The following is a 20,925-nucleotide window of genomic DNA, read 5'->3' as shown; positions in this document are numbered from 1 at the left end:
GCAGTGACTGTTGTCCTTGACGGCACTGTTGGGTTTCGTGCTAGGTGTATTCTAGCAGGAAACCCAACAGTGTCATCGGGGTCTACAGTGACTGCTTTGAGTATTGTATTGCTACATTGTGCCGCAGTGACTGTTGTCCTTGACGGCACTGTTGGGTTTCGTGCTAGGCGTATTCTAGCAGGAAACCCAACAGTGTCATCGGGGTCTACAGTGACTGCTTTGAGTATTGTATTGCTACATTGTGCCGCAGTGACTGTTGTCCTTGACGGCACTGTTGGGTTTCGTGCTAGGCGTATTCTAGCAGGAAACCCAACAGTGTCATCGGGGTCTACAGTGACTGCTTTGAGTATTGTATTGCTACATTGTGCCGCAGTGACTGTTGTCCTTGACGGCACTGTTGGGTTTCGTGCTAGGTGTATTCTAGCAGGAAACCCAACAGTGTCATCGGGGTCTACAGTGACTGCTTTGAGTATTGTATTGCTACATTGTGCCGCAGTGACTGTTGTCCTTGACGGCACTGTTTTTTTTTATCAACAGTGGACAAAGTCCGAACACGTTGGCGTTCGATCAAGGACCGCTTCAACAGTGATGTTCGTGCTGAGGGCCAGGTTCGCAGTGGATCTGCGTCAAGGACCAGAACTAGATACCGTCACTATCACGCGTTGCAGTTCCTAAGACCGGTCCTTGCCACAAGATCGTAAGTATTATACATTTTGGGTTTTTATTTTTATTAATCTGTGTTTTTCTAATCCACAGCTGATGCTTCTTGTAAAGGCATGGTAGTAATGATTTTCCTTTCTTCCACAGCACCTGGAGCAGCACCCTGCAACCTGGCCCTGGAGCGGTCCTTCCTCGGACGTCCTCTGACCCGTCCCAGCCATCCGACAGCCAGGAAGCACCTTGCAGGTCAACCACACACACAGCTGGTGACCAGGAAGCTGGGCCATCAGGTGTTCCCCTGTCCCAGGTCTCTGCCACTGGTTATGCGGGCACTACCCGCCAGCGGCAGAGGGCCTTGGACAGGAATGTCTTGCCCGAGTTTATGCATTTGAGCGAGACATTTAATTCCAGCCTCAAGTCACTGTCCGACAGAGTTGAAAGCGGTTTTGCACTCATGGAACGTGGTTTTAACCACTTTGAACACCGCTTCAATTCTGTAGAACAGCGCCTTGACCGTCTGGAGGCCGACCTCAACAGACCAGCACACCATTTTTTTAGTAAGATTGAAAAGGGCATGGCGGAACACCTTAGTCCTGAGCAACAGCTGAATGTGCTGCAGGCCTGCAACAATGCTTTCTTGCAGGCTATGCAGCATAATCGGTACGGTCAGCAGTCAGTGGTGTCCTTTCCACCTGTGCCACCATTGACTCGCTTCACCTCACTACCTACTTGTGCTGCATACCACTGCACGGACACCTCTATTCAAAGCCAGGACACCCACCGTTACACCACCACAAGTCTGAGTGCAGCTGGTCACTTCACCGACACCACCATGGCAAGCGCTGCTCCTGTCTGGAGCACCACCGCCAATCCCATGCATGCGTGGAGCTCAGCCACCACTAGGCAAACATGGAACAGCCCTGCCGCTACAACAACATGTAGTAGCCCTGCCACCACCACTCTGCAAACCTGGACCATCACTGCCGCCACCAGTCCTCCTGCAAGGACGAGCACTGACAACGAAGAGCAGCAGCAGCCACCTCAGCAGCAGCCACCTCAGCAGCAGCCGCCACCTCAGCAGCAGCAGCAACCACCTCAGCAGCAGCCACCTCAGCAGCAGCCGCCACCTCAGCAGCAGCCGCCACCTCAGCAGCAGCCGCCACCTCAGCAGCAGCAGCCGCCACCTCAGCAGCAGCAGCCATACCAGCAGACGGGGGACCTACATTCCATATTTGCCCCTAGTTCAAGGCGAAATCAATCAAGGCGGGCATTGGGCCAAAGTCGGTCCAGGCACACAAGCCTACGGCGACATGCCATTACAACTAATGTACCTGAACAGATTTCCTCTCCTACAAGTGTTCCTAGTTTAATTCCCTTAACTGGACTACCTTCCCCCACAAGTTTTGTTGCCCCTTCCCCTCAAACACCGTCTTCAACTGCAAGTGTTGCATATTCCCTGCACACCCCCAAATTGAAACCATCTGCCCCCAAACGCCGTAAAAAATAATTTTTAGGTTTATTTTTGTGATAAAAAATAAATTTACATTTGTGGTTCACCATTACTAAGTTTCATTAATGTTGTTTGCGCCGCTCACACACACTGATGGGTAAATACATGTTAAAAACCAACCCAAGGCCTAGTATAGTCATATGTGAAATAACATGGACTAGTATAGTCATTCCAAGGCCTAGTGTAATAACTCTAGTTTTACCAACTAGAATCTGGTTTCATGAAAAACAAACTGTTGAAACTTGTCTAAAAAATAAGTTTCTTTCTAGTTTCACCAGTTTGTTTTTTGTGAAACAAGATGCTAGTTGTTAAAAATCGAGTTATTACAGTAGGCCTTGTTATGACTATACTAGGCCGTGGTATTTCACATATTACTATACTACTAGCCCCAAGGCCTACTATACTCATATTTGAAATACCACGGCCTAGTATAGTCATTCCAAGGCCTAGTGTAATAACTCTAGTTTTACCAACTAGAATCTGGTTTCATGAAAAACAAACTGTTGAAACTTGTCTTAAAAATAATTATCTTTCTAGTTTCACCAGTTTGTTTTTTGTGAAACAAGATTGTTAAAAATCGAGTTATTACAGTAGGCCTTGGTATGACTATACTAGGCCGTGGCATTTCACATATTACTATACTACTAGCCCCAAGGCCTACTATACTCATATTTGAAATACCACGGCCTAGTATAGTCATTCCAAGGCCTAGTGTAATAACTCTAGTTTTACCAACTAGAATCTGGTTTCATGAAAAACAAACTGTTGAAACTTGTCAAGTTTCACCCGTTTGTTTTTTGTGAAACAAGATCCTAGTTGGTAAAAATCGAGTAGGCCTTGTTATGACTATACTAGGCCGTGGTATTTCACATATGACTATACTAGTAGGCCCAAGGCCTACTATACTCATATTTGAAATACCACGGACTAGTATAGTCATTCCAAGGCCTAGTGTAATAACTTGTAAGTTGGAATGGAGCAGATTACATTCATCCACTCAATGCTGACTTGTATTCCCCATGGACTTTCATTGGGGTTGGGTTTTGAGGGTTGTGTTTTGAGAAAATCACATACTTTGTTTTCAACTAGTTGCACAACTTTCTCTTGAAAAAAAATGGTTTCCTGATTCATGGCCTGCAGCTTTGCTCGTTCCAATATATTTCACGCAGACTAGCAATGCTGCATTTTAACTCATATGTGTATTTACCTGCCCAGGTGTGTGAACATCAAAAAATTCAGTTATACATGGGAAGTTTTTTATTAAATTGGAGTTTAAAAAATATAGTGCACTCAGTAATGGTATCAAATAAGGTTTTTTATTACCATAAACAAACAAAAACATTACACCATTTCATCTTGCCAGTGCACCCGTCCTACATCAGAAATAAAGTAGGCCGCAAATTGGTCCCTCATTTGGCCAACTTCAACGGATGACCTGAGAGTGTGCTGAGTGAATTCAGGCAATGGGTTAGGAGCATCATCGTCCAGTTCAAAGGTCGGGTGCTCTTTAGCCATCACAAAGTTATGTAGAACCACACAGGCCTTCACCACCTCATCGACTGTTTCAAGTTTAAGATTAATGGCCGTGCCCAGAATTCGCCATCTGGAAACAAGAATCCCAAAAGCACACTCGACAGTTCTTCTGGCCCTGGTCAGCCTGTAATTAAATATTTTTTTGGTGTGGTCCAAGTCCCGGCTGGAGTAGGGTTTCAGTAAGTTTCCGCACATTTGAAAAGCCTCATCGCCAACCATTACAAAGGGCAGTGGCGGAGCTTCGGTGTGAGGAAGAGGCCGTGGCATAGGGAAATTAAATTGGTTGCCATACAACCTCCGGCCCATGTCTGAGTTTTTAAAAGCCTGTGAGTCATTACCACGGCCAAATGCTCCAATGTCCACTGCTACAAACATACATCCGGCATCCGCAATCGCAATGAGTACTATTGAAAAGTACTTTTTGTAATTATAGTACTCAGATCCCGTTCTTTGGGGTTTGATGATCCGTATGTGTTTACCATCAACAGCTCCCAAACAGTTGGGAAAATTGCATACTGTCCAGAATTTGTCAGCAATTTCCATCCACTTTTCAGCGGTGGGCAGGGGCATAAATTCTGGGCAAAGAACATTCCAGAGAGCCCGGCAGGTGTCAGCAACAATTCCAGACAAGGTAGAGATTCCAATACGGTACTGGAAGTGTAGTGAAGATAGGGTTTCTCCAGTCGCCAGGAATCTGTGAACAGACAAAGAAGTAAAATTAATATTTATGTATATTATTTTAAAAAACTATAAAATAAAATATTAGTACATTCACGAAAACTAATTACCCAAGGTTTTGAATACTAAATTTAAAAAAAAACCATCAGACCGCACCCCTTGGTTTTTAAAACATACCGTAATGTCACCAGTAGCCGTTCCTCAGGAGGAATCGCACGACGGAGCTGTGTGTCCTGTCTCCGGATGGATTGTTGGACACGAGCAAGCAAATCCAAGAAACTTTCGTGGGACATCCGGATATAATCTGTAAATTTCTCCGGGTTTGCCTGTAGCTCGCTGTAGAGGGTGTGGTATGCCCCACGGCTCTCCCGGAGTTCAACAATCGGATGTATCCACATACGCCGCCGTCTTCGCTGCCTCTCTCTCTTCCTTTGTTCATGGCAAGCAACTGCATACGCCTGAGCCATCGCGATGTCCAAATCCAAGTTGAAGTGAAAACTCTTCCAGCGCAGATCCATGGTCACGAGAAGAATCAAGCAAATGTGAAGAATACTGTAGACAGGGTCTATATATATTAACATACCACACCCACAATGAAGTCCCATTGGTCTTGTGTGTTGTTGAATGGTTGTTTTTTCTTTTTTGTGGGGTTTTTCCAAAATCTGTAAAAAAACGCAAACGCACAAAAAACGCATACAAACGCGCAAAAACGCTGCGTTTTTTTCCTGCATGCGCATTAAAATGCTGGAAAAAAACGCAGCGTTTGTATGCATTTGTATGCGTTTTTTTAATGCGTTTTTTTGCGGGAAAAACGCGCTGCAAAAAAAAGCAAGTGTGAAACTAGCCTAAGGGCTTGCTTTTTGCAGGACAAGCTAACTCTTTCATTGGTACCATTTTCAGACACATAACTTTTTTGATTGCTTTCTATTCTTATTTTTGGGAGGCAGAATGAACAAAAACCAGCAATTCAATGTTTTGTTGTTTTTTCTGGGGGGGGGGTTATGTTGTTCTGCGTGTGGTAAAATTGGTAAGGCACTTTTATTCTTCGGGTCAGTACGATTACAGCGATACCACATTTATATCTTTTTTTATGTTTTTCCGCTTGCTTTTATACAATAAAAACTATTTTATAGAAAAAATGATTATTTTTGCATCGCTTTATTCTGAGAGCTATATCTTTTTTATCTTTTCGCTGATGGAGCTGTATGATGGCTTGTTTTTTGTGGGACAAGATGACGTGTTCAGCGGTACCATGTTTATATTCATCTTTTTGATTGTGTTTTAGTCAACTTTTTGTTCTGCGGTATGATGACAAAGCATTGTTTTTTGCCTTGTTTTTTATTTATTTTTTTATGATGTTCACTAAAGGGGTTAACCAGTTTAACAGTTTCATAGTCAAGTCGTTGCGGACATGACGATATCATATATATGTACTTTTATTGTTTACAGTAGTTTTTTCCTAAAAATATTTATTTAAGGGTATTTTATATTTTTATTTTTTTTTTACAATTTATTTTATTTTTTTAACATTTTTTACAAACTTTTTAAAAAACTATTTTTTAGCTTTTTTACTTTGTCCCACTATAAAACTTTCATTTTTTGCAGACTGATTGCTTGTATAGCATGGGGATGCAGGAGCATACCTATGCTATGCAAACTGTCAGCTCAGCATTGACAGACAAAGTTGCTGGTCATACTCTTAGCATGATCAAGCAATGTTGCTAGCTCTGGTGACCCAGATGTCATGCTCCGTGCATTGCGTGCATTGCCTACACTGGGAACATCACTGCAACTTATTTGGTGAGATCATTCTCCCTCTCTCCTCTTCAGCCACGTTGGACAAGTACAGGCACTAGGGGCATCTTGGCGTGGACAAACAATTAGGTACACTTTCCCACCTGCTTATTTTCCATTTATCTCCACCCTCCCTCTTCTTTTTCTGACAGCTCTTGCTTTACAGAACCAGAGAAGGGTGGAGATATACTGTAGATGGAAAATAAGTAGATCATGGGAAGGTGCACATAAATGTTTAACCATGTGTAGAGAACAGAGCACCTGTACTTGGTTTGAACAGTCATTCTGTGCTCAATGACTCACTTTAAACATTTAGTCATGCCAAGGGTGCACCAAGCATCTATAATTGGTATGAACAGTCATTCTGTGCTAACACCTGTCTCTTTAACCCCTTCACGACCCATGACGCCTACGTAGGCGTCGTGAAAAGTCGTGCCCAAACGACCTATGACGCCTACGTAGGCGTCATGCTATAAATAGCCCCCCTGCGGGTCGGGTGACCGGGGTCACTGAAAGGTCACTCGACCCGCACACAAAGGACACTCTACAGTTAATCCCTGGGGGCGTGGCTTAGCCCCCACGTGCCTAAGATCGCTCTGATTGGCTGTTAAAAGTGAAACAGCCAATCAGAGCGATTTGTAATATTTCACCAATGAAATTTGGTGAAATATTACAATCCAGCCATGGCCGATGCTGCAATAGCATCGGACATGGCTGGACACCGACCCCCGACCCCCCCACACACCGACTGGCGGGGCCGATCGGCCCCCGCCACCGATGGACGGCTGCGATCGTTCGCCGCCGTCATCATCTGCTCCCCCTCCCCTGTCTATCGCTCCCTCCCACCTTCCGATCCCCCCAGGACCTCCGATCGTGCTCCCGGTGTCCCGCCGTGGCTCCCGGCGTCCGGATCATGGGCGCCGCCATCTTGCAAAATGGCGGGCGCATGCGCAGTTCGCCTGCCATTGTCCAAGATGGCGGCGCCCATGAATTTGCCGGTTGCCCGTTCATTTTTCATTTTGATCACTGTGATACACTCTCACAGTGATCAAAATGAAAAAAAAAGTAAATACACCCCCCTTTTATCACCCCCATAGCCAGGCGCAAATAATAAAATAAAAAAAATATTTTTTTTTCCATTTAGGGTTCGAACTAGGGTTAGGGTTGGAATTAGGGTTAGGGTTGGAATAAGGGTTACAGATAGGGTTAGGGTTAGAAATAGGGTTAGGGCTAGAATTAAGGTTAGGGTTGGAATTAGGGTTAAAATTAGGGTTAGGGTTAAAATTAGGGTTAAAATTAGGGTTAGGGTTGGATTTTGCGTTCAAAATGTCAAACAGCACTCTCTCCATTCCGAGCCCCGACGTGTGCCCAAACAGTGGTTTACTCCCACATATGGGGTATCAGCGTACTCAGGAAAAATTGCAAAACAACTTTGGGAGTCTAATTTCTCCTGTTACCCTTGGGAAAATAAAAAATTGGGGGCTAAAAAAATGATTTTTGTGAAAAAAATTGATTTTTTTTGTTTTCACGGCTCTGAGTTATAAACTTCGGTGAAGCACTTGGGGGTTCAAAGTGCTCATCAAACATCTAGATAAGTTCCTTGGGGGGTCTAGTTTCCAAAATGGGGTCACTTGTGGGGGGTTTCCACTGTTTAGGCACATCAGGGGCTCTGCAAACGTAACATGACGCCAGCAGACCATTCCATCAAGTCGGTATTTCAAAACGTCACTACTTTCCTTCCGAGCCCCGATGTGTGCCCAAACAGTGGTCCCCCCCCACATATGGGGTACCAGCGTACTCAGGACAAACTGGACAACAACTTTTGGGGTCGAATTTATCCTGTTAACCTTGTGAAAATAAAAAATAGCGGGCTACAAAATCATTTTTTGAGGAAAAAAAAAGATTTTTTATTTTCACGGTTCTGCGTTATAAACTTCTGTGAAGCACTTGGGGGTTCAAAATGCTCACCACATATCTAGATAAGTTCCTTGGGTGGTCTAGTATCCAAAATGGGGTCACTTGTGGGGGGTTTCCACTGTTTAGGCACATCAGGGGCTCTGCAAACGTAACATGACGCCCGCAGACCATTCCATCAAGTCGGTATTTCAACCGTCACTACTTCCCTTCCGAGCCCCGATGTATGCCCAAACAGTGGTCCCCCCCCACATATGGGGTACCAGCGTACTCATGACAAACTGTGCAACAACTTTTGGGGTCGAATTTATCCTGTTAACCTTGTGAAAATAAAAAATTGCGGGCTAAAAAATCATTTTTTGAGGAAAAAATAGATTTCTTATTTTCACGGTTCTGCGTTATAAACTTCTGTGAAGCACTTGGGGGTTCAAAGTGCTCACCACATATCTAGATAAGTTCCTTGGGGGTCTAATTTCCAAAATGGGATCACTTGTGGGGGGTTTCCACTGTTTAGCCACATCAGGGGCTCTGCAAACGTAACATGACGCCCGCAGACCATTCCATCAAGTCGGTATTTCAAAACATCACTACTTCCCTTCTGAGCCCCGACGTGTGCCCAAACAGTGGTCCCTCCCCACATATTGGGTACCAGCGTACTCAGGACAAACTGGACAACAACTTTTGGGGTCAAATTTCTCCTGTTACTATTGTGAAAATAAAAAATAGCGGGCTAAAAAAATCATTTTTTGAGGGAAAAAAAATATTTTTATTTTCACAGCTCTGCGTTATACACTTCTGTAAATCACCTGGGGGTTCAAAGTGCTCACTATGCATCTAGATAACTTCCTTAGGGGGTCTAGTTTCCAAAATGGGGTGATATGTGGGGGAGCTCCAAAGTGTAGGCAGACAGGGCCTCTCCAAACACGACATGGTGTCCGCTAACGATTGGAGCTAATTTTCCATTCAAAAAGTCAAATGGCGCTCCTTCCCTTCTGAGCCCTGCCGTGCGCCCAAACAGTGGTTCCCTCCCACATATGGGGTGCCACCGTACTCAGGACAAACTGAACAGCAACTTTAGGGGTCCAATTTATCCTGTTACCCTTGTGAAAATAAAAAATAGCGGGCTAAAAAATCATTTTTGAGGAAAAAAAATGATTTTTTATTTTCATGGCTCTGCGTTTATAAACTTCTGTGAAGCACTTGGGGGTTCAAAGTGCTCACTACACATCTAGATAAGCTCCTTGGGGGGTCTAGTTTCCAAAATGGGGTCACTTGTGGGGGGTTTCTACTGTTTAGGCACATCAGGGGCTCTGCAAATGCAGCATGATGCCCGCAGAACATCCCATCAGTCTGCATTCCAAAATTGCGCTCCTTCCCTTCTGAGCTCTCCCATGCGCCCAAACAGTGGTTTCCCCTGACATATGGGGTATCGGTGTACTGAGGACAAATTACACAACAACTTTTGTGGTCCAATTTCTCCTGTTAGCCTTGTGAAAATAAAAAATAGCGGGCTAAAAAATCATTTTTGAGGAAAAAAAAATTATTTTTTTATTTTCACTTTTCTGCGTCATAAACTTCTGTGAAGCACTTGTGGGTTCAAAGTCCTCACCACACAACTAGAAAAGTTCCTTGGGTGGTCTAGTTTCCAAAATGGGGTCACTTGTGGGGGAGCTCTAATGTTTAGGCACACAGGGGCTCTCCAAACACTAACGATTGGAGCTAATTTTCCATTCAAAAAGTCAAATGGTGCTCCTTCCCTTCGGGACCCTGCCGTGTGCCCAAACAGTGGTTTATGACCACATATGAGGTATCTGTGCACTCAGGAGAAATTGCCCAACAAATTTTAGGATCCATTTTATCCCATTGCCCATGTGAAAATGAAAAAACTGAGGCTAAAAGAAAATTTTTGTGAAAAAAAAGTCCTTTTTTTTTATGGATCAATTTGTGAAGCACCTGGTGGTTCAAAGTGCTCACTATGCATCTAAATAAGTTCCGTGGAGAGTCTAGTTTCCAAAATGTGGTCACTTGTGGGGGAGCTCCAATGTTTAGGCGCACAGGGACTCTCCAAACGCGACATGGCAACCGCTAAATATTCCAGCATATTTTCCATTCAAAAAGTCAAATGACGCTCCTTCCCTTCTGAGCCCTGCCGTGCGCCCAAACAGTGGTTTATGACCACATATGAGGTATTGGTGTACTCAGGAGAAATTGCCCAACAAATTTTAGGATCAATTTTATCCTGTTGCCCATGTGAAAATGAAAAAATTGATGCTAAAAGAAATTTTTTATTGGAAAAATTAAAATGTTCATTTTTTCCTTCCACATTGCTTTAGTTGCTGTGAAGCACCTGAAGGGTTAATAATCTTCTTGAATATAGTTTTGAGTAGCTTGAGGGGTGCAGTTTTTAGAATGGTGTCACTTTGGGGTATTTTCTGCCATATAGACCCCTCAAAGTGACTTCAAATGTGAGGTGGTCCCTAAAAAAAATGGTTTTGTAAATTTTGTTGTAAAAATGAGAAATCGCTGGTCAAATTTTAACCCTTATAACTTCCCAACAAAAAAAAAATTTGTTTCCAAAATTGTGCTGATGTAAAGTAGACATGTGGGAAATGTTATTTATTAACTATTTTGTGTCACATAACTCTCTGGTTTAGCGGAATAAAAATTAAAAATGTGAAAATTGTGAAATTTTTGCCAAATTTCCATTTTTTTCACAAATAAATGAAAACATTATTGACCTAAGTTTACCACTAACATGAAGCCAAATATGTCACGAAAAAACATTCTCAGAATCGCTAGGATCCGTTGAAGCGTTCCTGAGTTATTACCTCATAAAGGGACACTGGTCAATATTGCCAAAAATGGCCAGGTCATTAAGGTCAAAATAGGCTGGGTCATGAAGGGGTTAATATGATTTATAAAGAACCAAGCTGTTTCTAATGAGGGTCTACATAAATCTTGGTGAGACTACAAAATCATAAATTAAATTGAGTACAGGAGCTACTGTGACATCTTGATCTTAATAGGGGACTGGTGAGTGTTGTGTGTGTGTTTGTATGTATGTGTTTTGTTTAGTTTTTGTGTATGTTTATGTAGTGTTTTTATATGGTATGTGTGTGTAACATGTGTATGTTTATGTAGTGTGTGTATGTTTATGTAGTGTGTGTATGTGTGCAACGTGTGTGTGTTTATGTAGTGTGTGTGTGTTTGTGTAGTGTGTGTATATGTGATTGGGAACCAAAGTTTTCATTAAACTAATGCCATGATGCAGCAGTACTTTCAATTTTAAGAAATACTGAAAATTAGAACAACAGGGCACAGCCTGAAATTATTTGTGGAAAAGATCAAAAGCAAAATCCGTAGATTCTCCATAGAGATTAGGGTCAATAAGGTGTTACTTTTTCAACATTTTTAAACCGTTTATTAGACTTCAGCTTTGACATAAAAGCTATATAACTGCAAGCTGTAAAATGTAACTAAATGGTATTAATAAAATTGATAACAGGTTGAATATATGTGCACTTACACTTGCCTTCATTCTAAATTGACACAAATTGATAAGAAAGTACGCATACAATTTTAATGGAACTGAAACTGATCTTCATACATGTTGCTGTGTAGATTGCAGGGCTCGCTCTGATACGCTCGGCGGAGCTGGTCACACTGATTCTCTAGCACACTAAATGTTGGCCGCTCTGATGGTTGGAATGACCAGCAAGACAGCATCATCTTATATACCTGCAATTAAGAGAGATGTTATGTTTAAACAGCACATTACAAAGTGGCTAAATACACAAATTGGACATCACAATCTCTGCTTTGCTTGTGGCATCTTCCACCATTTTCCTGTCATTGTCAAAGCTGTCAACACTTGTTCAATTGACATTGTGTTGGGAATGACTTTCATACTATTTGTTTAGGGCTATACATATACTTTTTATCGATTACTACAAAAAATGTTTTCCTTGGGGATGCATTAGTTCAGGGCTAAACACAAACTTTATATCTTACCACAATTTACAACAAGAAATTGCTGTGATATCGCAGACTGGATTGAGTAGCTTAAAATCTCTTCAAAATCACTGCAGTGAAGTGAATAGAAACTTACCAAAATATAGTTAAAAAATAAACAGTTGGCTGTAGGACGGCGACATGCCCCAATGGTACATGATAAAGATAGAACATGTCCAGCAGGGTGCACTATACGCAACTCACCCCCACCCTCGCCTCAAGGATGCCAGTTGAGTGAGTCGTTGTTCATCAGTATATTACACCTATGTTAACTCCATAATATGCCATTAGGGATAGTGGCGTAACAAGTCTCTCATGGCCATCTTGTGCAAAATGTGGACCTAGCCCCCCACCTCCATGCTGGCATTTATTCTAGGCCCTTTCCTGTTTTAATATCTGCTGCCCTGGGCCTCTTCCTGCTCTTCCTGTTATAATATCTCCCTAGCCTGGCCCCCTTTTTGGTATAATGTACCCCTTCCTGGTATAATGCTCCCTCTCATGAGCTGGTATAATGTACCCCATCCTTAGCCCCTTCCAGTAATTATGTCCCCCATCCTGTGCCCCTTCCTGGTATAAGATCCCCTATTCTTTCCCTGTTATAATGTCTCCCATCCTGGCCCTTTCGTGTAACAATGTCCTCCATCCTGTTATAATGTCCCTCATCATGGGCTCCTTCCTGATATAATGTTCTCCATCCAATAATAATGTCTGCCATCATGGGCCTCTTCCTAGTATAATGACCCCCATCCTGGATCCTATTCTAGTATAATGACTGCCATCCTGGGCCCCTTCTTTGGACAATGACCCCCCATTGTATAATAATGTCCCCCATCCTGGGGCCCTTCCTGGTATAATATCCCCGATCCTGGACACCATTCTGGTATAATAACCCCCATCCTGGACCCCTACCTGCTATAATGACCCCCATCCTGAACTCCATTTGGGTACAATGACCCCCATCCTGGGCCCCTTCTTGTGTCACTTGGCAGCTCCAAAATGGCTATTATGAACAGGTTTGGTGCAAGCTACTCTATTTCCCAGATCCCAGGGATGCCCTGGGCTTCACCCTTTAACCCCTGTACAGGGATCTGGACAAGGGCCACAGAGTCAGCTGCTTTTCGGTGGCACAAAATGGACAGAAGGATCATCAGGCAGAGACAAAGCCAAGAGGTCACCTCTGAGACAAATTGTAAAGCAAGTGGGTAGTCAGAAATCAAGTCGAGGTCAAAGAACAGGAATAATCAGAACAACAAACAGTATCAGAGCACAGCAGTATTCACCAGGACAGCAATACTATTGACTGACAGTGGAGTCAGAGGGTCTGGAGTTTAAATAGCTGACTGCCCCGCCCAGAGCTCTCAGGAAGGAGTGAGCAAAACTTAGATCAAAATTAACACCATAGCTCCCTAATAAAGCAGCATCAAAAGTCCCAGGAACTGGTGCTGTCACGCATTACAAGCAACAAAGGCGCACTGCTGCCCAGAGGCCAAAGCGAGACAGAGAAGGCAAGAATTGGCACAGATGTTACACGAAACACTTTTGTAATGAGCTTTATTATAAAATATCCTACACTTCTGCCTATCTAATCCATTAATGTGCTTTTTTATTGCACTTCCTGTGACGTTTCGCTTGAGAGGAGTCTCATATGGGATGCCACAGGAGGCTGTTGCTGCACTGATTTCACTACAGTATCTATCACGTCTTCTGGAACAGAACACTATCAGTTATTTATTAGTTTCTTGCATTGGTGCCCTCTGAAGGCATCTTGGATCAATGGTGATAGAAGCTGTGAGAGAGATGAGTATACTCTGCATCTATCTAAGATGTCATTAGGGGGCAGAGATTGAAGTATTGAGGGACACCAGTGACACCCCAAAGCATCTAGAACCTCCCTCAAACAAAGTCAGAAGATGAGGGTGGCGCTAGTGTCACTCAATACTTCTATCATCTTTCACAGGTAGAAGCAGCGGTGCTGCACTCATCTCTCTCACAGTTGCTATCCCCCAGGATCGAAGAGGGCGGCAATATAGAAACTGTAGCGCTACCTCCTGATGTTGTCCTGTTCCAAGCTTCCTGTGACTTCCGGTCTGAGACTTCGCGCAAACAAAATGTTGCAGGAAGTGCTTTAAAAAAACAGGGATTAGGAGGATAGGGCAAAGTGTTGGGTATTTTATAATAAAGCTCGTAAAAGTGGTTAGGGCGTAAAGAGAGATATGTAGGAAGGACAGTTTAGGTACGAGACCAGCCCTTTAACATGTGATTTCCAATAACCCCTGAAGGGCTTCCGAACCCCAATGTGGTTAAAAGAATTAACATAAGACGGAACATGTGCACAATGTTCATTTTATGGGATGCTTTTTCAGGCAAATTCCAGGCTGACTTTCCTGAAAAAGACATCATGTGCCCTCACCCTTGGAGTGGATTACATTTCCTGGACAACCACTATTAATGAACAGGTGATTACTAATTGCAGCCTTCAGACAACTTGGTTCTCCTTATTATGCATGGGGTGACACAGCACTCAGATATGGCAAAGCAACAAATCTGACTATTTTGTATTGTCTGAAAGGACTTCTCTGGGAAAGTGATAAAAATGGCCCTCGTCACATTTCAAACTGCAAACCATCCAAAGTCACCTGGCAGAATGTACGTTGGAGTTCCTGGGTTCATATACCTGGTAATATACGTTCTCTGCTCCTATAGAATATGTATGTATGTATTGATTTTTAGGGTAATATCTACACATGATTAAGTTATTTATTTATCCACTTGGATTTATTATGAGATATTTACTTATGTGTGGAATTCGCCCTCAATACCGTCTCCTTGTTACATGAGGCAGGGCGAATTCCATGGTTTCACATACCCACTTTGTATATGTTTCTACATGATTCTTCCAAATAGGACTGTGTCCCCTCTATAGATTTTCTCCTCTGTCTATTATGGACAGTTGTTATCTTTGTTGTGACAATAATAAAATGTGTTTTTATTGAATAATGTTTTAGTGTTCGTTCACACTTCTTGGTGGACTTAGTGTATAGTCAGTCACATATTACATGAGTTACTGGCTAATTATCTTTCTTGTGTTGTTGACATGTTGGCAGCATTACATGTCACCTGAAGAAAGTGCCAGTCATGTCAGCAAAATGCTTGCCTGACTGGCATTGTAAAAGTGGGCTTGCTAATCACATAGGCTAGCCTGGTCTGTAAAATGGACTAGACTGCTGAATGGTCAATGTTTTTCACACAGACCATACTTTATGATTTGTCCAAAGATATAAGCAAAGAAGCCCAAGTAGAAATAAACAACCTTTATTAATAACCCAATGTGCCACACAAGATAAAATTAAAGGGAATCTGTCACCTCATTTTTCAGCTATAAGATGCGGCCACTGCCTTTTAGGGCTTATCTATAGCATTCTATAATGCTGTAGATAAGCCCCCACTCTAACCTGAAAGAGGAGAAAAACAAGTTTTATTATACTCACCTGGGGGCGGTCCGGTTCGATAGGTGTCGCAGGTCCGGGTCCGGCGCCTCGCATCTTCATGCGATGACATCCTCTGCAGTGTGCAGGCGCTGGTCCTCTGTGACCTTTCTCGGCGCCTGCGCACTGCAGTACTTTGCTCTGCCCTCAACAAGACAGATCAGTACGCCTGCACAGGAGCCGCGGCAGAAGCAAAGAAGAGGACATCATCGCATGAAGATGGGAGGCGCCGGACCCGGACCTGCGACACCCATCGGACCAGACTGCGCCCCACGGTGAGTATAATAAAACTTGTTTTTCTTCTCTTTCAGGTTACATCGGAGGCTTATCTACAGAATTACAGAATGCTGTAGATAAGCCCCGAAAGGCAGTGGCCATAGTTTATTGCGGAAAAACGAGGTGACAGGTTCCCTTTAATAAAATAAAAAAGGAAGTATGGGACACAAAAATCCTTTCTACCCAAGTGACAGATAATCAGAATAATACATATGCTGTTCATTGAAATCAGAGTATCAGCACTGACAGAGATTCAAGGTGCCCAATGTCTATCCAAAGAATGGATGAAGGTAATGTCTTGTCCTCATTATTTGCGCAACATGTCAAGGAATCGGGAAAAGTATCTAGTACATCAGCAATTGGATAGGAATAAAATATAACTTTTATTTAAAAATTTATAAAATCTACAAAAGTGCAAGGTGCTCAAATAGACAACATACAACAAGAAAAACTTGTATACACAACCTCAATCAACAATTCCTTGATAGAAAGTGTCCTTCAATCATATATCCAAACGGACACTATATATATGGCCTAAGGCAGAATAGCTGCCTCAAAAAATATAATACCCTAATAGTAGCTATTGCAAATTGCCCACCAGGCCATCAGTCAGTGATATCCAACGAGAATGAGTGTCTAATGAACAAACAAAATGCCAACTAATTGTTAGCACCGCTGCTACTTTGGGTCCCACTGTCCCTGCCGTCCCCATACTCACCGGGTTCCTCTGGTCTCTCGCTCCCTGCGCGCACCGCCAGTCGTCCTCCGTTCCGGCGGGCGGTCATCCGGCGCGTTCCTCCTCTGCCTTCGGCCGCGCGCACTGTGCCTCTGCGCACGCGCCGGGGGGCCTGACCGCGCGCTCTGTCGTATGGATGCCCGCTGCCTGACCTGAGCCTGACCCTCCGCCTGGCCAATCGGGGGATACCAGCAGGTATTTCAGGCCGCCCTCCCTTAGGGGAGGCGCCTGACTATCGAGTTCTCCTCGCTGCGCTCAGGCCCTGCTTGCGCTCGCTGGCTCCTGCTCTTGCTCGCTCTCCCGGCTCCTGTAGCTGCATCAGCCATTGTCTCCCTGCTAACCTCCCTGTGTCTTCCTTTTTCAGCCTCCTGTGCCCCGCTTCTGCCTGGTTTCCACTGCTCTCCTCACCCTTCCGCAACTACCTCCGTTCCCTGGACCCTGGTTACCCCGGATCTCTCCTCCTCCTCTCCGCTGCTCATCCTCTTGAGCCGACCCCTGGTCCTGGCCGCCGTGACGTTTGAGCTTCCTGAGCCTGCTCCCAAACGGTCCCTGTATAGGGGTCGGTCCACCTGGTGCGCTCGCTCAGGGAGAGTTCGGCGTCACGGTCCAGTGGGTCCACTCTTGCCCCCGTATCCAGCCCCGTGACAGAATAGTCAGGCCATGGACCCCGTCGGGGCCGCCGCCCAAAAGGAGCTAGTGTTCCTACGGGAAAACCAGACCCGTATAATGTCTTTTATGAAGACTATGGACTCCCGCCTCTCGGCCTTGCAGGCCGCAGATCCCAGTAACGCTTCCCAATTGGCCAGTCTCCAGCAGGAGCTGGGTCAACAGCGAGATACCCAGGCCCATATTCTGTCCTATATGGCTTCGGTCGACGATCGGCTGCTCTCCCTTCAGTCTGCAGCCGCATGCGAGCCGTCTCGCAGCCCAGATCCTGTCCCGTCCCCTAGGCTTGGAAAACCGCCACGGTATGGCGGCGACCCTAAGCTGTGCAGGTTTTTTTTGAATCAGTGCAGGTTGCATTTTGAACTCCTGCCCCAGCAGCATCCCACTGACCGGGCCAAGGTGGCCTTCATTGTGTCCCATTTGGAGGGAGAGGCCCTCTCTTGGGTGAATCCCCTGTGGGAGCGGGACGACCCCATAGTCTCTAGTCTCCAGATCTTCACGGACACTTTTCGGAAAGTTTTTGATGAGCCCGGCCGGTTGGCTTCCGCTACAGAGTCCCTTTTCTGCCTTACTCAGGGTTCTCTTACGGTCGGACAATACGCCATCCGGTTCTGCACCTTGGCCTCTGAGTTGGGGTGGAATAATGAGGCTCTGGTCGGGGCCTTCTGGCGTGGTCTCTCGGGCAAGATTAAGGATGAATTGGCAGGACGTGATACCCCGGCTACCTTAGAGGATCTTATTTCCTTGGCTACTCGGATTGACCTCCGGTTTCAGGAACGCGCACGCGAGGCCGCTAGGGAGAGGAGACCGCTTAGACCTTCTGCTTCTCTCCATAGGCCATTCAGTCCACGTTCCCTTGGGTCGTCCTCCTGTCCGGCGCCAGAGCCGATGCAAGTAGATCGGGTCAAGTTAGCGGAACAGCGCCGGAGGGAGAGATTGACGGATGGCTTATGTTTGTATTGCGGCAGCGCGTCTCACTTCCTGCGTTCTTGTCCTGAGAGGCCGGGAAACTCCTCCACCTAGGCCAGGTAAGAGAGGCTGTCCTAGGTGTGTCTCACTCCTCTCATCCTCTTACTCTTTCTGTGCAGCTGGTTTTTGGTCAGAGACGTGGTTCGGAGGTGGCCTACGTGGACTCGGGCGCGGCGGGGAACTTCATCCGGTTGAAGGAGGTGAAGAAGTACCAGATTCCCGTTATTACCCTGAGGACTCCACGGGTTATCGCCTCGGTTGACGGGAGACCTTTACAAGTGTCGGTGTCTCTGGTTACGGAAGAGGTGCGTCTCCGCATCGGGGCATTGCACCAGGAGCTGATCTCGTTCTATGTCCTACCCAACCTGTCCCACGCTCTGCTACTTGGCCTCCCCTGGCTTAGGACACATGAACCCGTATTGGATTGGCGTTCCGGTGAAGTTCTCCGCTGGGGGCACCCTTGCCAAGAGAGGTGCCTAGCTCCCATCCTCCCTGTCACTCATCATCCAGTTTCCTCAGGTCCTGCAGGCTTGCCTGCCGCTTACTGGTCATTTTCGGACGTCTTTGATAAGAAAGAGGCAGAGACACTTCCCCCGCATCGCCCGTATGATTGTCCTAATGACCTACGGCCGGGGACTACTCCGCCCAGGGGTCGAATTTATCCTCTCTCTCCAGCGGAGACTACTGCCATGTCCGAGTACATTCGTGATAACCTTGCCAGAGGGTTCATACGGAAGTCTTCTTTCCCAGCCGGCGCCGGATTCTTCTTTGTGAAAAAGAAGGACGGTTCGCTCTGCCCGTGCATCGATTTCCGAGGATTAAACGATATCACGATAAAGAATAAATACCCCTTGCCTCTCATTCCTGAGCTCTTTGACCGCTTACGTGGAGCCCGCATCTTCTCGAAGTTGGATCTGCGCGGAGCCTACAACCTCGTTCGCATCCGCTCCGGTGACGAATGGAAAACGGCCTTTAACACCCGGGACGGGCATTATGAATATCTTGTTATGCCCTTCGGCCTCTGCAATGCTCCCGCGGTGTTTCAGGAGTTGGTGAATGACATCTTCCGAGATCTGCTGTACTCATGCGTGGTCGTGTACCTAGATGACATCCTTATTTTTTCCCCGGATCTGGTATCCCACAGGAGGAGTGTTCGTCTGGTACTGCAGCGCCTGCGAGAGAATCACCTCTACGCGAAGCTTGAGAAATGCCTCTTTGAGCAGTCATCGTTGCCCTTCTTAGGCTACATTGTTTCGGATTCTGGGCTGGAGATGGATCCTGAGAAATTGTCGGCAATTCTTCAATGGCCTCGTCCGGTAGGGGTCAAGGCGATTCAACGGTTTCTTGGCTTCGCCAATTATTATCGTCAGTTTGTGCCACATTTTTCTTCTCTCATCAAACCCATTTCCAGTCTTACTCGCAAGGGCACCAACTCCTCGTCCTGGCCAGCTGAGGCTGAAGAGGCCTTCTCCAGGTTAAAACAAGCCTTTGCAACAGCCCCTGTGCTCCACCGACCCGAGGCCAACAAGCCATTCGTTTTGGAGGTCGATGCCTCATCCACAGGAGCGGGTGCAGTTCTCTCTCAACGATCTTCCTCCGGACGACTGGTTACCTGTGGGTTTTTCTCGAAGGCCTTCTCCCCTGCCGAGTGTAATTACTCCATCGGGGACCGCGAGTTGTTAGCCATAAAATTGGCCATGGAGGAGTGGCGCTATCTTCTTGAGGGAGCGGTCCACCCATTTACCATCTTTACCGATCACAAGAATTTGGCATACCTCCAGTCAGCCCACAGACTGAATCCCCGACAAGCCCGATGGTCTCTCTTTTTTGGCCGGTTCGATTTTGAGCTGCGTTTTCGTCCCGGACCTAAAAACGTCAAGGCTGATGCATTGTCCCGTTCTCTGCAGTCTCCAGATTTGGTAGAGGAACCGACTCACATCATCGATCCGGCTAAGATCATCACAGTGGCTCCTGTGAGTCTAATCACTCCTCCTCCAGGCAAGACCTACGTTTCTGAGGCGGACAGAAGAGAGGTGCTGCATTGGGGACATTCCTCTAAACTTTCCGGGCATGTCGGAGTCAAGAAGACACTGGACTTCATTGCTCGTTTTTATTGGTGGCCTTCACTTCGTCAGGATGTAATTGACTTCACGGCGTCTTGTTCCTCGTGTGCCAAGGTCAAAGTTCCTAGACGTCCACCCTCCGGTCTTCTGCTTCCTTTGCCGATCCCCTTGGTTCCGTGGCAACATATAGCATTGGATTTCGTCACCGATTTGCCTAAATCTTCTGGATGTACGACTATCCTGGTGGCAGTGGATCGCTTCTCTAAGATGGCCCATTTTGTTCCTCTTCCAGCGCTGCCCTCTGCTCCAGAGTTGGCAAAGATTTTTATCCAGCATATCTTCCGCCTTCACGGCTTCCCGCAGCATATTGTCTCGGATCGTGGTGTACAATTCACTTCTCGATTTTGGAGAGCCTTATGCGAACTTCTGGAGGTCAGATTGGACTTTTCTTCCACCTACCATCCTCAGTCTAACGGGCAAGTGGAACGTGTCAATCAGGTGCTAGCCTCATATTTACGCCTGTTCTCGAATGCGCACCAGGATAACTGGGTCCATCTTCTCCCCTGGGCAGAATTCTCCTACAATAATCATTCCAGCGAGTCCTCAGCTAAGTCTCCATTTTTTGTAGTA

At 45.6% G+C, this 20,925-nt stretch overlaps 2 protein-coding genes across 2 annotated transcripts in view; one reads left to right on the top strand and one right to left on the bottom strand.

Moving 5' to 3' along the window:
• Positions 1-539: 539 nt before the first annotated feature.
• Positions 540-2,269, top strand: LOC141072580 (uncharacterized). Its single transcript, XM_073559871.1, has 2 exons — positions 540-697; positions 808-2,269. The coding sequence occupies exon 2, from the start codon at positions 1,043-1,045 to the stop codon at positions 2,165-2,167; it is 1,125 nt and encodes a 374-aa protein (XP_073415972.1). The 5' UTR covers positions 540-697; positions 808-1,042; the 3' UTR covers positions 2,168-2,269.
• Positions 2,270-11,487: 9,218 nt separating this feature from the next.
• Positions 11,488-20,925, bottom strand: part of LOC141072555 (tyrosine-protein kinase JAK3-like) — a 635,207-nt gene continuing 625,769 nt past the window's right edge. The window contains exon 24 of the mRNA XM_073559823.1: positions 11,488-11,827. Coding sequence (XP_073415924.1) covers positions 11,669-11,827 — 159 coding nt within the window. The 3' untranslated portion in view covers positions 11,488-11,668. The remainder of the gene's footprint in view (positions 11,828-20,925) is intronic.

The sequence above is a fragment of the Dendrobates tinctorius genome, unplaced genomic scaffold (assembly GCF_039654945.1).
Source record: "Dendrobates tinctorius isolate UK_male_01 unplaced genomic scaffold, ASM3965494v1 ptg000276l, whole genome shotgun sequence".
Classification (NCBI taxonomy): Eukaryota; Metazoa; Chordata; class Amphibia; order Anura; family Dendrobatidae; genus Dendrobates; species Dendrobates tinctorius.
Note: the sequence above shows the minus strand (reverse complement) of the source record. Positions and strands in the feature narration are given on the sequence as shown.